Genomic DNA, 16170 nt, shown 5'->3' on the forward strand with positions numbered 1-16170 from the left:
TATAATTGAGGCTGTAATGGTCTTGGTGGTATCAAATATGATTGAGTTGGAGCACTAAAGATTCCAGTCCCACACCAGGAAAGAGCGATGCCCTTAAGACTTCATTGCAGTTATGCCACTGTTGCCACACTTTGGATTAATCATAAACATGATCTATCTACCATCGGATGATGCAAAAGAACTCACAGTAGTATTTTGCGATAGGCAAGACAGCACTACCTGGTGACCTGGCAAACAACATTATTTGAAATCTATCACAAAAATAGATGATCTGATCATTACCACATTGATCTTGGTCAGACACTTCATGGACAAAAACCCAAAGCATTTCTTATACTACAGCACTGACTCATTTGGAAATATTGACTGTGAAGAATTTTGAGATACACAGAAATGGATATCAGATAAGTTATATGAATAACTGAAAATACAATGGAACCACAATCTTGTAAGATTGCTGGAATCTTGAGCAAAACACAAAGTGCTGGAGTAAGTCAACAGGGCAGGCAGCATATGTGGAGGGAATAGATATGCTACATTTTGGTGCCAAATCCCTTTTTCAGACTGATTTTAACTCTGTTTTTTCTTCTGTCTTCTATAAAAAGTTCATCAGTTTGAATGTTATGGTAGTAATTATGCTGAAACCGTCAGTTTTCTAAAATGGCAGCAACATTGGAGTTGCCACATGAGTGTTTTAATCCTTAATTTGCTGTCAACTCTTCCCCAAACATTGGTTTAATTTATGAACACAAATGAATGAAAATAAATCACTTGAAATGATGTGAAATAAATTGATTCACAAACTAAACTCCTAAATACTCTAAATATCTCTGCTCTACTGCAGTACAGAATCTACTTCCAGTCAGAGTATAAATATTCCTGTTACTTGATCCCACCCATTCACTTCTTCACCCCTATCAGAGATTTAAATTTTGATTTCTGGAAACGAAATATGTATAGATTTAATTATTGCTTTGAATAGTGGAAAGGAAAAGAATGCTGTTTTGTCATATCTTTAGGATGTTCCAAAATGCTTCCCGCCTAGTTTACTTTTGAAGTGTAGAAGTGTTTGTGCATAAGAATATCATAAAGGGCTTAGATGCAGCCAAGGCCTTAGAATTAGAAACATAGAAACATAGAAATTAGGTGCAGGAGTAGGCCATTCGGCCCTTCGAGCCTGCACCGCCATTCAATATGATCATGGCTGATCATCCAACTCAGTATCCCGTACCTGCCTTCTCTCCATACCCTCTGATCCCCTTAGCCACAAGGGCCACATCTAACTCCCTCTTAAATATAGCCAATGAACTGGCCTCGACTACCCTCTGTGGCAGGGAGTTCCAGAGATTCACCACTCTGTGTGAAAAAAGTTCTTCTCATCTCGGTTTTAAAGGATTTCCCCCTTATCCTTAAGCTGTGACCCCTTGTCCTGGACTTCCCCAACATCGGGAGCAATCTTCCTGCATCTAGCCTGTCCAACCCCTTAAGAATTTTGTAAGTTTCTATAAGATCCCCTCTCAATCTCCTAAATTCTAGAGAGTATAAACCAAGTCTATCCAGTCTTTCTTCATAAGACAGTCCTGACATCCCAGGAATCAGTCTGGTGAACCTTCTCTGCACTCCCTCTATGGCAATAATGTCCTTCCTCAGATTTGGAGACCAAAACTGTACGCAATACTCCAGGTGTGGTCTCACCAAGACCCTGTACAACTGCAGTAGAATCTCCCTGCTCCTATACTCAAATCCTTTTGCTATGAAAGCTAACATACCATTCGCTTTCTTCACTGCCTGCTGCACCTGCATGCCCACTTTCAATGACTGGTGTACCATGACACCCAGGTCTCGCTGCATCTCCCCTTTTCCTAGTCGGCCACCATTTAGATAATAGTCTGCTTTCCTGTTTTTGCCACCAAAATGGATAACCTCACATTTATCCACATTATACTGCATCTGCCAAACATTTGCCCACTCACCCAGCCTATCCAAGTCACCTTGCAGTCTCCTAGCATCCTCCTCACAGCTAACACTGCCCCCCAGCTTAGTGTCATCCGCAAACTTGGAGATATTGCCTTCAATTCCCTCATCCAGATCATTAATATATATTGTAAATAGCTGGGGTCCCAGCACTGTGCCTTGCGGTACCCCACTAGTCACTGCCTGCCATTGTGAAAGGACCCGTTTACTCCTACTCTTTGCTTCCTGTTTGCCAGCCAGTTCTCTATCCACATCAATACTGAACCCCCAATGCCGTGTGCTTTAAGTTTGTAAACTAATCTCTTATGTGGGACCTTGTCGAAAGCCTTCTGGAAGTCCAGATACACCACATCCACTGGTTCTCCCCTATCCACGCTACTAGTTACATCCTCGAAAAATTCTATAAGATTCGTCAGACATGATTTCCCTTTTGTAAATCCATGCTGACTTTGTCCAATGATTTCACCACTTTCCAAATGTGCTGCTATCCCATCTTTAATAACTGACTCTAGCAGTTTCCCCACTACCGATGTTAGACTAACTGGTCTGTAATTCCCCGTTTTCTCTCTCCCTCCCTTCTTAAAAAGTGGGGTTACGTTTGCTACCCGCCAATCCTCAGGAACTGCTCCAGAATCTAAAGAGTTTTGAAAGATTATTACTAATGCATCCACTATTTCTGGGAGCTACTTCCTTAAGTACTCTGGGATGCAGCCTATCTGGCCCTGGGGATTTATCGGCCTTTAATCCATTTAATTTACCCAACACCACTTCCCGGCTAACCTGGATTTCACTCAATTCCTCCAACTCCTTTGACCCGCGGTTCCCTGCTATTTCCGGCAGATTATTTACGTCTTCCTTAGTGAAGACGGAACCAAAGTAGTTATTCAATTGGTCCGCCATATCCTTGTTCCCCATGATCAACTCACCCGTTTCTGACTGCAAGGGACCTACATTTGTTTTAACTAATCTCTTTCTTTTCACATATCTATAAAAACTTTTGCAGTCAGTTTTTATGTTCCCTGCCAGTTTTCTTTCATAATCTATTTTTCCTTTCCTAATTAAGCCCTTTGTCCTCCTCTGCTGGTCTCTGAATTTCTCCCAGTCCTCCGGTATGCTGCTTTTTCTGGCTAATTTGTACGCATCATCCTTCGCTTTGATACTATCCCTGATTTCCCTTGTTATCCATGGATGCACTACCTTCCCTGATTTATTCTTTTGCCAAACTGGGATGAACAATTTTTGTAGTTCATCCATGCAGTCTTTAAATGTCTTCCATTTAGAATTAGACTTAGTTTCTCCCACACTGTTGAGTGCATTGGGCAGCAAGCTTTCGCCATTCTGTTTGGTTATGTGCGACGTCTTCCACCCTCGATAGGTTAGTATCCCGGGCTTCCAAATCCTTCTGGAATGTTCGCCCCCATGTGGGTTTTGGTTGGCCTCTTTTCCTTCTTCCATCAGGTTGCCATGTCATTGCTATCTTAGGTGCATTTTCTGGTGACATTCTGAGTACATGTCCTGCAAATTTCATTCTGCGTACCTATATGTCCTGGCTGAGAGGCTTTTGTTGCAGTTTTCCAGTAGATCTCCTCATTTGGGATGTGATGTCTGTAGCTAGTCTTCAAGATCTTCCTCAAGTAGCGTTGTTGGAATGCATCCAATTTATTTTTCATCTTCATATTGATTTTCCATGTTTCACTGGCATAGAGGGCTGTAGGGAGGGCTACGGACTGGAAGAGCTTGACTTTTAGCATCTTGGAGATATCCTGCCACTAGACCATATTGGCTGCATTCATCTGGTTCTGGTTATGGACACCCCAAGCCAGTGCTATGAAACATTGCCTATCCATGTTCTCCAGAGATGCTGCCTGACCCGCTGAGTTACTCTAGCACTTTGTCTTTTTTTGAAATAGTGTTTCTGTTTTAGAACTCTAGTATTATTCTGGTGAAGAACATGTTAAGGGCCTGTCCCACGAGCATGCGACCTGCATGCGGCAAGCGCGACCAAACCGGAAGTGGGGGTCGAGCGATCCCCGTACAGGGTCGGTCCCACCAGCATACGCCTGCATGCGGCGGGCGCGACCAAACCGGAAGCGGGGGCTGCGCGGAGGTCGAGTGAGTGACATGAAGTTCGAGCAAAGTCCGCAGGAAGTTCGCGCGTGACGTATGGCGTTAAGACGCTGCGTACGGCGTCGAGTCGAGACGCTACGCACGCCCGTCGAGGCGCTGCGTATGCCGTCGAGGCGGCTGCGGGCCGGCAGGCCGTTGCCGCGCGGAATTTTTGAACAGTTTGTCGAAGCCCCGCGCGATGTCGGGACGAGCTACGCACAACTCCATATGGCTCAGGCGATCGAAGTGGGACCGGCCCCACGAGGCCGTACGGCTCAAGCGACCACGTTAGGTCGCGTTTGCCGCATGGAGTCGCATGCTCATGGGACAGGCCCTTTAGAACCTTTTATAGGTTCATCATCAGTAGCCATTGTATTCTTGGCATAGAGACCTAAAACACAATATTTACAAACTAGTTAGATAATCTATGCTGAGTTGACAATTCATCCCAATTACTGTAATAATGATTTGTAACATTTCAAAAGTTAAGGTGTTTCACCATTCTTTAATTTAAAAAACAGAATTGATCTGATAAATAATGAATCAGATTTTTACAGAGGTTGCATTACCTGGATATACTCTGTCAGCGAGTTGAAGATTTGTTTAGCCACAGCTAACGCTTTTGAGAAATTGCGCTGACCTTGTTCATCCATAACAACTTTTCCTGAGTAATACCAATAGAAATCACTGATTGACTCCTGAAATTTAATGAGGTTAATTATATTAATGATTTTTGGTTAACAAAATAATATACTTAACCCTTCTGCCTTCGCTAAATATGGATTTGTGAGTGTCGACATGCTCGGTATTCTGCATCTTCCTCTCTCTCCCAGTTCAGTTGTCAGAAAATTTCAATGCATGTGATATTAAATATAACAGAATTTACCCTGAAAACAATGACATTTTCTTTTTCTGTAGAATATTATTGTATGATAATTTTTGAATATCTGATTTCCTACAGATGAAGAGAGTAGAACATTGGATTAAAATATATTAGTTATTATGCAACTGAGTTATAATCATGCAAGTCAATGAATTACTGAGGATATCAAAAGCTCTTAAAATGAGTTCTGCATTTTTCAATAGGAACCAATTAGTTGAATAGTTATTGGCATTCCTTACTGCAGAGATATGCTGAATTGTACTGTGGGATGTGCACTTGACTGGAAATATAATTGAGACTACCAATCTATAATGTCTAATCTGAAAGTTTTTTGCACACATAAAATGATGAAATACAGCATAAATTTTATTTTTTCTCTGAGTGGTCATACACAGGGCATCATAAACCATAACTATTTTATTACAAATTTTAATGTATACTTTTGGAATACCTGAAGACGCAGCAAATAGTCAACTGTGCTGATAATGATATTCACTGTAGTTGTGTTTCCTGTTTGAGTTCTTAGGTAATTCTGGAAATCTATGGTTTAAAGTATTGAAGATTATTAGCTGTCATGTGTCTAAAGTAAAAATTTACATTCAGTACAAATTTTGAATCAGCAGCAAAATCCAAGAATACAATGGCTACTAATGATGAACTTATAAAAGGTTCTAACGTGCTCTTCACCAGAATAATACTTGAGTTCTAAAACAGAAACACTATTTCAAAAAAAGACAAAGTGCTGGAGCAACTCAGCGGGTCAGGCAGCATCTCTGGAGAACATGGATAGGCGACGTTTCAAAGATACATAGATACAGTGCATTCAGAAAGTATTCAGACCCCTTCACCTTTTCCACATTTTGTTACTTTACAGCCTTATTTTAAAATGGATTATTATTTTTTATCATCAATCTACACAATACCGCGAATGAAGAAGTGAAAACAGGTGTTTAGAAATTGTTGCAAAGTAATTAAAAAGAAATAACTGAAATATCACATTTACATAAGTATTCAGACCCTTTGCTATGACACTCAAAATTGAGCTTAGGTTCATCTTGTTTCCATTGATTATCCTTGAGATGTTTCTACAACTTGATTGGAGTCCACCAGTGGTAAATTAAATTGATAGGATATGGAAAGGCACACACCTGTCTATATAAGGTCCCACAGTTGACAGTGCATGTCAGAGCAAAAACTAAGCCATGAAGACGAAGGAATTGGCTACAGACCTCCGAGACACAGATCTGGGGAAAGGTATAAAACAATTTCTGCAGCATTGCAGGTTCCGAAGAGCACAGTCATTCTTATATGGAAGAACTTAAATGGAATGGCCTCCGTCATTCTTAAATGGAAGAACTTTGAAATCATCTAGGACTCTTCATAGAGCTGGCCGCCCGGCCAAACTGAACAATCGGGGAGAAGGGCCTTGGTCAGGGAGGTGACCAAGAACCCGATGCTCACTCTGACAGAGCTCCAGAGTTCCTCTGTGGAGATGGGAGAACCTTCCAGAAGGACAACTATATCTGCAGCACTCCAACAATGGGGGCCGTTATGGTAGAGTGGCCAGACAGAAGCCACTCCTCAGTAAAAGGCACACGACAGCCCACTTCGAGTTTGCCAAAAGGCACCGAAAGGACTCTTAGACCATGAGAAACAAGACTCTCTGGGTCTGAAACCAAGATCGAACTCTTTGGCCTGAATGCCAACAGTCACGTCTGGAGGAAACCAGGCACCGCTTATCACCTGGCCAATACCATACCTACGGTGAAGCATGGTTGTGGCAGCATCATGCTGTGGGAAAAGTCTCCCAGCCTGCCGTTAAAAATAAACAACTGAAATATCACATTTACGTAGTATTCAAACCCTTTACTCAGTACTTTGTTGAGACATCTTTGCCAGCGATTATAGCCTCAAATCTTCTTGGGTATGACACTACAACCTTGGCACACCTGTATTTGGGTAATTTCTCCCATTCTTCTCTGCAGATCCTCCCAAGCTCTGCCAGGTTGGATGCGGAGCGTCGATGCACATCTATTTTCAGGTCCCTCCAGAGATGTTCGATCGGGTTCAAGTCCAGGCTATGGCTGGGCCACTCAGCCTGAATTTTCAACGGCAGGCTGGGAGACTTGTCGGGATTGAGGGAAAGATGAATGGAGCAAAATACAGAGAGATCCTTGATGAAAACCTGCTCCAGAGTGTACAGGACATTGGACTGGGGCGGAGGTTCACCTTCCAACAGGACACTGACCCTAAGCACACAGCCAAGACAATGCAGGTGGCTTTGTGACAAGCCTGTGAATGTCCTTGAGTGGCCCAGCCAGAGCCTTGACTTGAACCCGATCAAACATCTCTGGAGGGACCTGAAAATAGCTGTGCATCGACGCTCCACATCCAACCTGGCAGAGCTTGGGAGGATCTGCAGAGACGAATGGGAGAAATTACCCAAATACAGGTGTGCCATTGTAGCGTCATACCCAAGAAGACTTGAGGCGATAATCGCTGCCAAAGATGCCTCAACAAAGTACTGAGTAAAGGGTCTGAATACTATGTAAATGTGGTATTTCAGTTATTTATTTTTAATTACTTTGCAAACATTTCTCAACACCTGTTTTCGCTTTTTTATTATGGGGTATTGTGTGTAGATTGATGATAAAAAAACATTTTTAAACCATTTTAGAATAAGCCTGTAATGTAACAAAACGTGGAAAATGTGAAGTCTGAATACTTTCTGAATGCACTGTACATAGATAATAGGTGCAGGAGGAGGCCATTCGGCCTTTCGAGCCAGCACCGCCATTCAATGTGATCATCCACAATCAGTACTCCGTTCCTGCCTTTTCCCCATTCCCCTTGATTCCGCTGGCCCTAAGAGCTCTATCTAACTCTCTTTTGAATGCATCCAGTGAATTGGTCTCCACTGCCTTCTGAGGCAGAGAATTCCACAAATTCACAACTCTCTGGGAGAAAATGTTTTTCCTCTTCTCAGTTCTAAATGGCCTACCCCTTATTCTTAAACTGTGGCCCCCTGGTTCTGGACTCCCCCAACATTGGGAACATGTTTCCTACATCTTAATACTTTTATATGTTTCTATAAGATCACCCCTCATCCTTCTAAATTCCAGTGAATACAAGCCCAGTCGCTCCATTCTTTCATCATACGTCAGTCCCGCCATCCCAGGAATTAACATTGTGAACCTACGTTGCACTCCCTCAATAGCAAGAATGTCCTTCCTCAAATTAGGAGACCAAAACTGCACACAATACTCCAGGTGTAGTCTCACCAGGGCCCTGTACAACTGCAGAAGGACCTCTTTGCTCTTATACTCAACTCCTCTCTTTATGAAGGCCGACATGCCATTAGCTTTCTTCACTGCCTGTTGTACCTGTGTGCTTACTTTCATGTCGGGACCTTTCTTCAGACTCAAGAAGTGTTCTTTCTATACACTCAAGGTGCTTGTCTAATTAGTTTAAAGTGATATTTGCTAGTGGGATTTATAGACTCTTCAGGGTTTAATCCTTAGATTCTCTGTGTTCTTCTCTTGTGAAAGCGATAGCTTCACCACTCACAAATATGAGTTGCTGTTAAGGTAGTAAAAAAAAAGGTACACACAAAATGCTAGAGTAACTCAGCGGGACAGGCAGCATCTCTGGAGAGAAGGAACGTTTCGGGTCATGAAAACCTGTCTTGAATGGGTATTGAGTTGCAAGCTTCAGAATTCATCACGATAATTTCAGCTAATGTAAACAAATACTGTAGGTTTGATAATAAATGGAAAGGCAAAATACTAGAAGCTCCAAACTATAAGCTAAGCCCATTTGTTAACCGAAGAGGTATGGTGGCGCTGGAGTAGAGTTGTTGCCTTATGCCCCTGTCCCATTTCGGAAACCTGAACGGAAACCTCTGGAGATTTTGCGCCCCACCCAAGGTTTCCATGCGGTTCCCGGAAGTTTCTGTCAGTCTCCCTAATGGTCGAAAGTGGTTTCCGCTTCTTCTATGTTCCGGCGATTATTTCAAAAAATTATAAATCGGCCGCGACTATAAATAGGTTGCCGTTTTAAAAATCGGTAATTTTTTAGTCGAAGCCGGTTGCGATGCTAGTTGAAGGTGGTTGCCTGAGGTTGCAGGTAGTGGAAGGTAAGACTTCCCTGGTGGAATAAAACTGGGTGAAAAAAAGTCTTACCTTCCACTACCTGCAACCTCCAGCAACCACCTTCAACTAGCATCGCAACCGGCTTCGACTAAAAAATTACCGATTTTTAAAACGGCAACCTATTTTTAGTCGCGGCTGGTTTTTATTTATTTTTAATAAATGCCGGAACATAGAAGAAGCGGAAGCCACTTTCGACCATTAGGGAGACTGACAAAAATCTCCGGGAACCGCACGGAAACCTTGGGTGGGGCGCAAAGTCTCCAGAGGTTTCCGTTCAGGTTTCCGTTCAGGTTTCCTAAGTGGGACAGGGGCATTACAGCGCTTGCAGAGCTGGTGACCCGGGTTCAATCTCAACCACAGGTGCTGTTTGTACGGAGTTTGTACGTTCTCCCCATGACCGCATGGGTTTTCTCCGAGACCTTTGGTTTCCTCCCAGTCCAAAGTAGTACAGGTTTGTAGTTAAATTGGCTTGGCATAAGTGTAAATTTTCCCTAATGTGTGTAGAATACTGTTAAGGGCCTGTCCCATTTGGGCGTCATTTGCTCGACATTATTTACGCGTCACGACGCGTGCATTACGCGTGCATGGTGACTTGGCAGTGATGCACAATCGTGCGTGGAGCCCCAGGATTTTGGGATTCACAAAATCTTCGCGCGCCACCTGCGTGACGTGAAAATGACGCCCGTGGGACAGGCCCTTAAATGTGCGGGGATCGCTGGTCGGTGCGGACCCGGTGGGCCGAAGGGCCTGTTTCCATGCTATATCTCTAAACTAAAGTGGAGTGACAAGCACACTCTTTGGAAGTTAGCCGATTAATTATAGCGGTGAGACTACGTCCCCAAGCTTTCTTTTTATTGCAGTTTTAGCAGTGACCATTCGTGTTTCTCACAACTCAGACTGCTGAAAGTGGTAATTATGCTGCACGGAAACGTGGCAGTGCCTACCCAGCAATGTTCATTGGCCAGGAAGAACAAGAACACTCCTACATAGCCCAATTATACATTGGATTCTTCCATGACTCCATAAAATCTGATGTCCTGCAAAGCACATTAATCCCTCCTATCTTCCATAGTCTTCTTGCAATCATTCCCAACAGATGCTTGTGACTCCATCAGCACCCTTTCCTGAACACGGTGGACTCCAGCCCCATTTCCTAATAATGTACCCCCTGCTTCCTTCCTATCCCTGCGCCCTAGACCGTAGATCCCACCTCCACACCGATCTGATACCCGACCACTCCTGGTTTTCCTATAGATTTGGTTGGAAAATGTATTCCATCAATCACTAAGATGATTTTCCCAAATCCTAAACTGCCCATAATACCATCTCCTACCCATTCATCACTGCTATCTCCATGTAATTACCATGCCTTATTAAGGAACCCTGCATGTTTATTATGGAACAGACCCCAATCCATGTCCACTGTTATTGAAAGAATTAACAAATTGTACCAGAAGTAAATATTGCTTTGAGGTGGCAAGGTAAAGCAGTACAATGAACTTCCTCTTATCAATATAAATCTATTTTTAAAGAGATGGTCCTGAGGTTAATAGCCTTAACATCAATCTGATGAACATGTATTCTACACATTCTTTCCAGGGCTTGTGCCATAACCTGTGGTATAAACGTAGTATTATTTACATGTCATAGAGTCATAGATAAGACAGTGAATATTACTGGCAGTTTTAGAATCCGGAGCTTCAGGGGGACATTGTTTTATCCAAGATAGAAGCTTGACTGTGATTAACCTAATGGATTTCATGTATTTTTTAAACATAGAAGTATGGCACTGAGCGTAATTTCATTTATTCCTGGGTACAATATGCAAATAATGATCCAGTTAGATTCACTTAGCCAATTTATAGCTTCTTAGGATACAAGAACTGGAGATACTGGAACCTTATCTTTAGCCTATGTCAGTTACTCCACCTATCTGCCAAATAATCATCCCTCTCTCCTCACCTGTATCTACCTGTATCGTCGTGGGGTACCAATGCATCCACACTGCCGTCAACTGCCCTTGCGCTGTGCTACTCTGCTGCAGAGTATGCTTGTCCTGTTTGGGAGAAGTCATCTCATGCGAAGAAAGTTGATACCACCCTCAATGACAGCTGCAGATGCATCACTGGCTGCCTAAAACCGACGGATGTGAATAGCTTGCATGCCTTCGCCGGTATTGCTCCACCAGGAATCCGCAGATCAGTTGTCAGTAGTAGGCAAGTTGGGGACACTCGCCATTCCTGTCACTCCCATCATCCAGCCCCTAAATGGCTGAAGTCGAGGAAGAGCTTCCTCCACACAGTCCAGTCACTGTCACAGTCTCCTCAAGCAACCAGATTAGCCTTGTGGGAAAAGAAACGCAGTGAAGACCACCACCACGTAAAGATGCCTATCCCGGTACCCGGACGTGGCGCCGAAGGAAGTGAAGCCGAAGCAAAGAAGTGGAAGCCAAATAACTGAACGGAAACAAAGCCGAAACGCCAAATAACCGGAAGTATACGTAGCCGAAACGCCAACTAACCGAAAGGGTGGGATGCCTAAAAGCAAACTCTCCGAAAGGCCGCTCTGCCGAGACGCCAACTCACCGAAAGGCTGCGTCGCCTACAAGCCAACTCACTGAATGGCCGCTCTGCCGAAAAATCAAATAACGGACATGATGTCGCCGGGGGGGGGGGGTAGGGACTTGTCAGCTATTGGTCCAGATCCCCGCGTCCATCACAACACTGGCCAGTGGAGACGGGAGGGTGGTGGTCATTTTCCAACACAAGCCAAAGGTGACTGGGCACTCTGAACCGGAGCACCAAGTTGTAAGCGGCCGAAGTTGTAAGCATCCCTCGGGACAGCCCCCACTCCCCCACGGCCGCCCTCCGCTTCGTCTTCCCCATGCGGCCACACTGTGATGGGCTGTGTGTCGGCAGCAACGCGTGGAGCAGAGTTGTGGGACAGGCTGGTCCCGCCGCCCACCCAGAGTCACTGACCGCAATGCACTGCCATCGGACCCCAACCCCCACACCAGGGTGATTCACCCCCCCGACCTACACCCCTCGACACCCACACTGAGTGATTCACCCCCTCCCCCCCCCCGGCCGCAGGAACAGACTCAGGGCATTGGCATAGTAAATCGCTTTTAAAACATGTGGCGGGGGACACACAAATTCCCTGGCGGGCCGATGACAAGTGTGCATGACATCGAACAATTTTATCTCAGCGGAACAGGCAGCATCTCTGGAGAGAAGAAATGGGTGGTGTTTCGGGTCGAGACCATTCTTCAGACCTGAAGACTGAAGTGTCTCGACCCGAAACGCCACCTACTCCTTCTCTCCAGAGATGCTGCCAGTCCCACTGAGGCACTCCAGCATTTTGTGTCCATCTTTGGTGTGACAGTTGTCTCATTTCATCGGCTGAGACCATTCAGGTCTGAAGAATAGTCTCGACCCAAAACGCCACACATTCCTTCTCTCCAGAGATGCTGCCTGTTCCACTGAGTTCCGTCAGGGCCCGGGGGTCGGTGTGGGGGTTGGGGTCCGAGGGCAGTGCATCGCAGTCAGTGACTCTGGGTGGGAAGAGGGACCAGCCTGTCCCACACCTCTGCTCCACCCGGCGCTTCCGACACACAGCCCGTCACAGTGCGGCCGCACGGGGGAGACGAGGTGGAGGGCGGCCGTGGCCGTGAGAGAGTGGGGGCTGTCCCGAGGGATGCGCTCCTTTGGCCGCTTACAACTTGGTGCTCGGGTTCAGAGTGCCCAGTCACATATGGCTTGTGTGGCAAAATGACCCCCACCCTCCCGTCTCCACCGACCAATGATGTGATGGACGCGGGGGTCTGGACCAATCGCTGACAAGTCCTGCCCCCCCGGCGACATCATGTCCGTTATTTTACTTTTCGGCAGAGCGGCCCTTCGGTGAGTTGGCGTTTCGGCTGAGCGGCCTTTCGGTGAGTTTGCTTTTCGGCGTCCCATCCTTTCGGTTAGTTGGCGTTTCGGCTTCGTACGTATCCGGTTATTTGGCGTTACGGCTTCGTACGTATCCGGTTATTTGGCGTTACGGCTTTGTATTCCGTTCGGTTATTTGGCTTCCACTTCTTTGCTTTGGCTTTTCATCCTTCTACGCCACGTCCGCACACGGCCTATCCCCACCAAGGAACAGCTACCACCTGGTGACTGGAAGATCCTCAATAGGCTCAAAAGGATGGGCCGATGCAAGACCAATATGAACAAATGGAGCTATGCAGATGTGGCAGACACAGAATGTGAATGTGGAATATCTGTACAATCTCTGCCACACCTACTAAGATGCCCACTTCTTGGTGAACAATGCTGCCTGGAAGATCTAGTGGTGGCAAACAAAAAGGCTGTCCACTGGCCGAACATGAAACATAGATGATGGACACGAAGGAAGAAGACCTGTATCTACCTATTACTTGCCAGGCTTTGTCCCACCCCCTCCTCCCTTTTCCAGTTTTCTCCTCCCCATCACCACAATTGGTTTGAAGAAGTGTCCCGACCCAAAACACCGTCTGCCTGTTCTCTGCCTAGATCCCTGACCTGCTGAATACCTCCAACACTTTATGTTTTGTGAAAGCATTTAAAAATGGATTGTAATGGTAAGGTCATCTTTTTGATAATTGTTTCACACAGAAGTTATTCATGAATATGACCCATATCTTTCATAGAGTCAAAAAGCGTGAATGCAGGCCCTTCGGCCCAACTTGCCCATGTCAGCCAATATGTCCTAGATACACTAGTCCCATTTGGCCTATATCCCCACAAAGCTCTCCTATCCATGTACCTGTCTAACTGTTTCTTAATCGCTGCCTCAACTACCTCCTTTGGCAGCTCGTTCCATACACCCACCAACCTTTGTATGAAAAAGTTACTCCTCAGATTCCTCTTAAATCTTTTCCCCTTCACCTTAAAGCTATGTCCTCTGGTCCTCGATTCACCTACTCTGGGCAAGAGACTGTGCATCTACCCAATCTATTCCTTTCATTGCTGCTTTAAAAAAAAAAAACACATGTCTATATATTTACTATGCCCAATAATCATTTCCTATCATTTGTCCATTTTAAAAGTGTTCCCTTTTCATCTCTGCTATTAGCATTGATTTCTTGTTGGGTACATTTCACAGGATGTCTATTGGTATCTGGCCCAAGTTCATGTTATTCATGCATATGCATCAACGGGAGTATTAGCAAGCAGCCAACCATGTGAGGCAATAATATGATCCAGACATAAGGATGCGCTTTCAGAGTAAACCTGTGATTAAACAGAAATGTGAGATTAAACCGAACTGTGGGACTCAGATATCTGGTTGACTAAATCACCAGAGAAACCAACCTTATGTTTATTATGCACATTAAAAATCAGTTGCAAATTTGCTTAATTAGATTTCCTCCATTTCCACCTTGTCACAAGATGTGCTATTATTTGCAAATTCCTTCAAGTCAATAATTAATACAGCCAGGGAGGCATAACATATCCGCATTCAGTGTTTCACAGAGGAGAAACCAGATCACACTAACTAATGCGGAATTAAAACGAATCATTATAGAACATTTCAAGCTACTTAAGCCTTACATGTACACACATTATTACTTTTACTGAATCAACTGAGCCACATAATTTTACTTTTCGACAGCAACAGTTTTGTGAACAGCACAAATGATCTTGTTCCTATGAAGGTTTTTTTCCCCTACCAAATAAAAACTTGATTTGTATCTCCTTTGCATTCATTTTTCTCTCAGGTATTTGTGCTCATTTTGATGCATATCAGATGATAATTGAACTAAACTTACCACCGTTATGTCCCTCACACAGCAATTGCAAGAAACGAAACAAATCCCGAGTAAATTCATCATTCTGTAACACCTTGTCACCTGGTGAGGTCAAAAAAAGATGAAACGCTTACTGTGAAAGATACTTCTGTGTTTAGCACACCAGAATGGAACCATTTGTAATTAGTGCTTAACGCATGATAGATATTCATAACATCTATGATACTATTAAAAAACTTCATATATCATTGTTTTAAGTTGTGTTATTGTTTTTACCTTTAAAATTATTTATATTTCAAACTTTGAACAATTTGTGAACAGACATTTAAAAATGTTAAATTTGGTTTCTTGCACATACACGGGCTGAACTTACTTATTATCTGTTATGTATGAATGGCATAAATGACAATAAATAATGCAATGCTAATGCAAATACAGACTGAATATTGATGCTGTTAAACACATACACAAAGCTCTAAAGTGCATCCACATGGCATATAAAAGGATTTAAAATTAAATCTGAACATGTTAAGGAAATGTTTATATTTAATCTTATATGAAAGGGCATTCCTTATTGGCAAATATCAATAATTTCTTCTGTAAGAATTCTAATGAACAAGCAGTTTCAAGTTATACTCAATGCATGTCACATAATAAGCAGATTCAATGGACCAGAAAAAAACTGTATATTAATGTCTATTGACCATTAAAAACTGATCATTCTCATTTAGAAAATATGAATCGTATTAGTATTTTTTCTGGTCCACATTTGGTCAGTTTGCCATTCAAAAGTATCTAAACCATGTATTTACCATGTCCGCGAACAATGACTGTGGACCAATGGTTTTAAGGTTCAAGGGAGGAGAAAAAAAATCTGAGTAAATGATTTATTAATAAAGTATACCAAATAAAATACCAAAACATTACCCACAACAATATGAACTTGTAAGACAAGTTAAACTCAACAATGAGAATGTAATAATTGTAAAGTAATGAAGGTACAATTACAGATAAACAGTTTGTAGGAGATAATATGTTAACAAATCTGTATTTCTGCAGGATTAACTCATTACTGTTATAATGACATGATAAAAGATTCAGTTCTTACGTGTTCCATCTTCAGTCACCATTCCCAGACCTTCTGCTTTGTTTTGTCTCTCAAAGGCATTCAAGTCAAGGATGCTGCAATTGCACAAATGGAAGAAAGGAAAAGAGTACAAAAATTGCCTTCCATGTGGAGAGTTTGAGAAATCATTAGCTTAGACTGCTCCTTAAATGATATT

General features: G+C 43.5%; 1 protein-coding gene across 5 annotated transcripts in view; it reads right to left on the reverse strand.

Annotated features, from left to right (window-relative positions):
• ryr3 (ryanodine receptor 3) overlaps positions 1 to 16170 on the reverse strand; it is a 358203-nt gene that overhangs the window by 58083 nt on the left and 283950 nt on the right. For 4 of the 5 annotated variants that reach the window (XM_033026930.1, XM_033026929.1, XM_033026928.1 and 1 more), the window contains 5 exons: positions 15996 to 16069; positions 15700 to 15717; positions 14909 to 14989; positions 5415 to 5503; positions 4650 to 4778 (listed from right to left, as the gene is read on the reverse strand). In XM_033026930.1, the coding sequence (XP_032882821.1) occupies positions 4650 to 4778; positions 5415 to 5503; positions 14909 to 14989; positions 15700 to 15717; positions 15996 to 16069 (391 nt within the window). The remainder of the gene's footprint in view (positions 1 to 4649; positions 4779 to 5414; positions 5504 to 14908; positions 14990 to 15699; positions 15718 to 15995; positions 16070 to 16170) is intronic. The other variant, XM_033026931.1, reaches the window with a different exon arrangement.

Source organism: Amblyraja radiata, chromosome 9 (genome assembly GCF_010909765.2).
Source record: "Amblyraja radiata isolate CabotCenter1 chromosome 9, sAmbRad1.1.pri, whole genome shotgun sequence".
In the NCBI taxonomy this organism is placed as follows: domain Eukaryota; kingdom Metazoa; phylum Chordata; class Chondrichthyes; order Rajiformes; family Rajidae; genus Amblyraja; species Amblyraja radiata.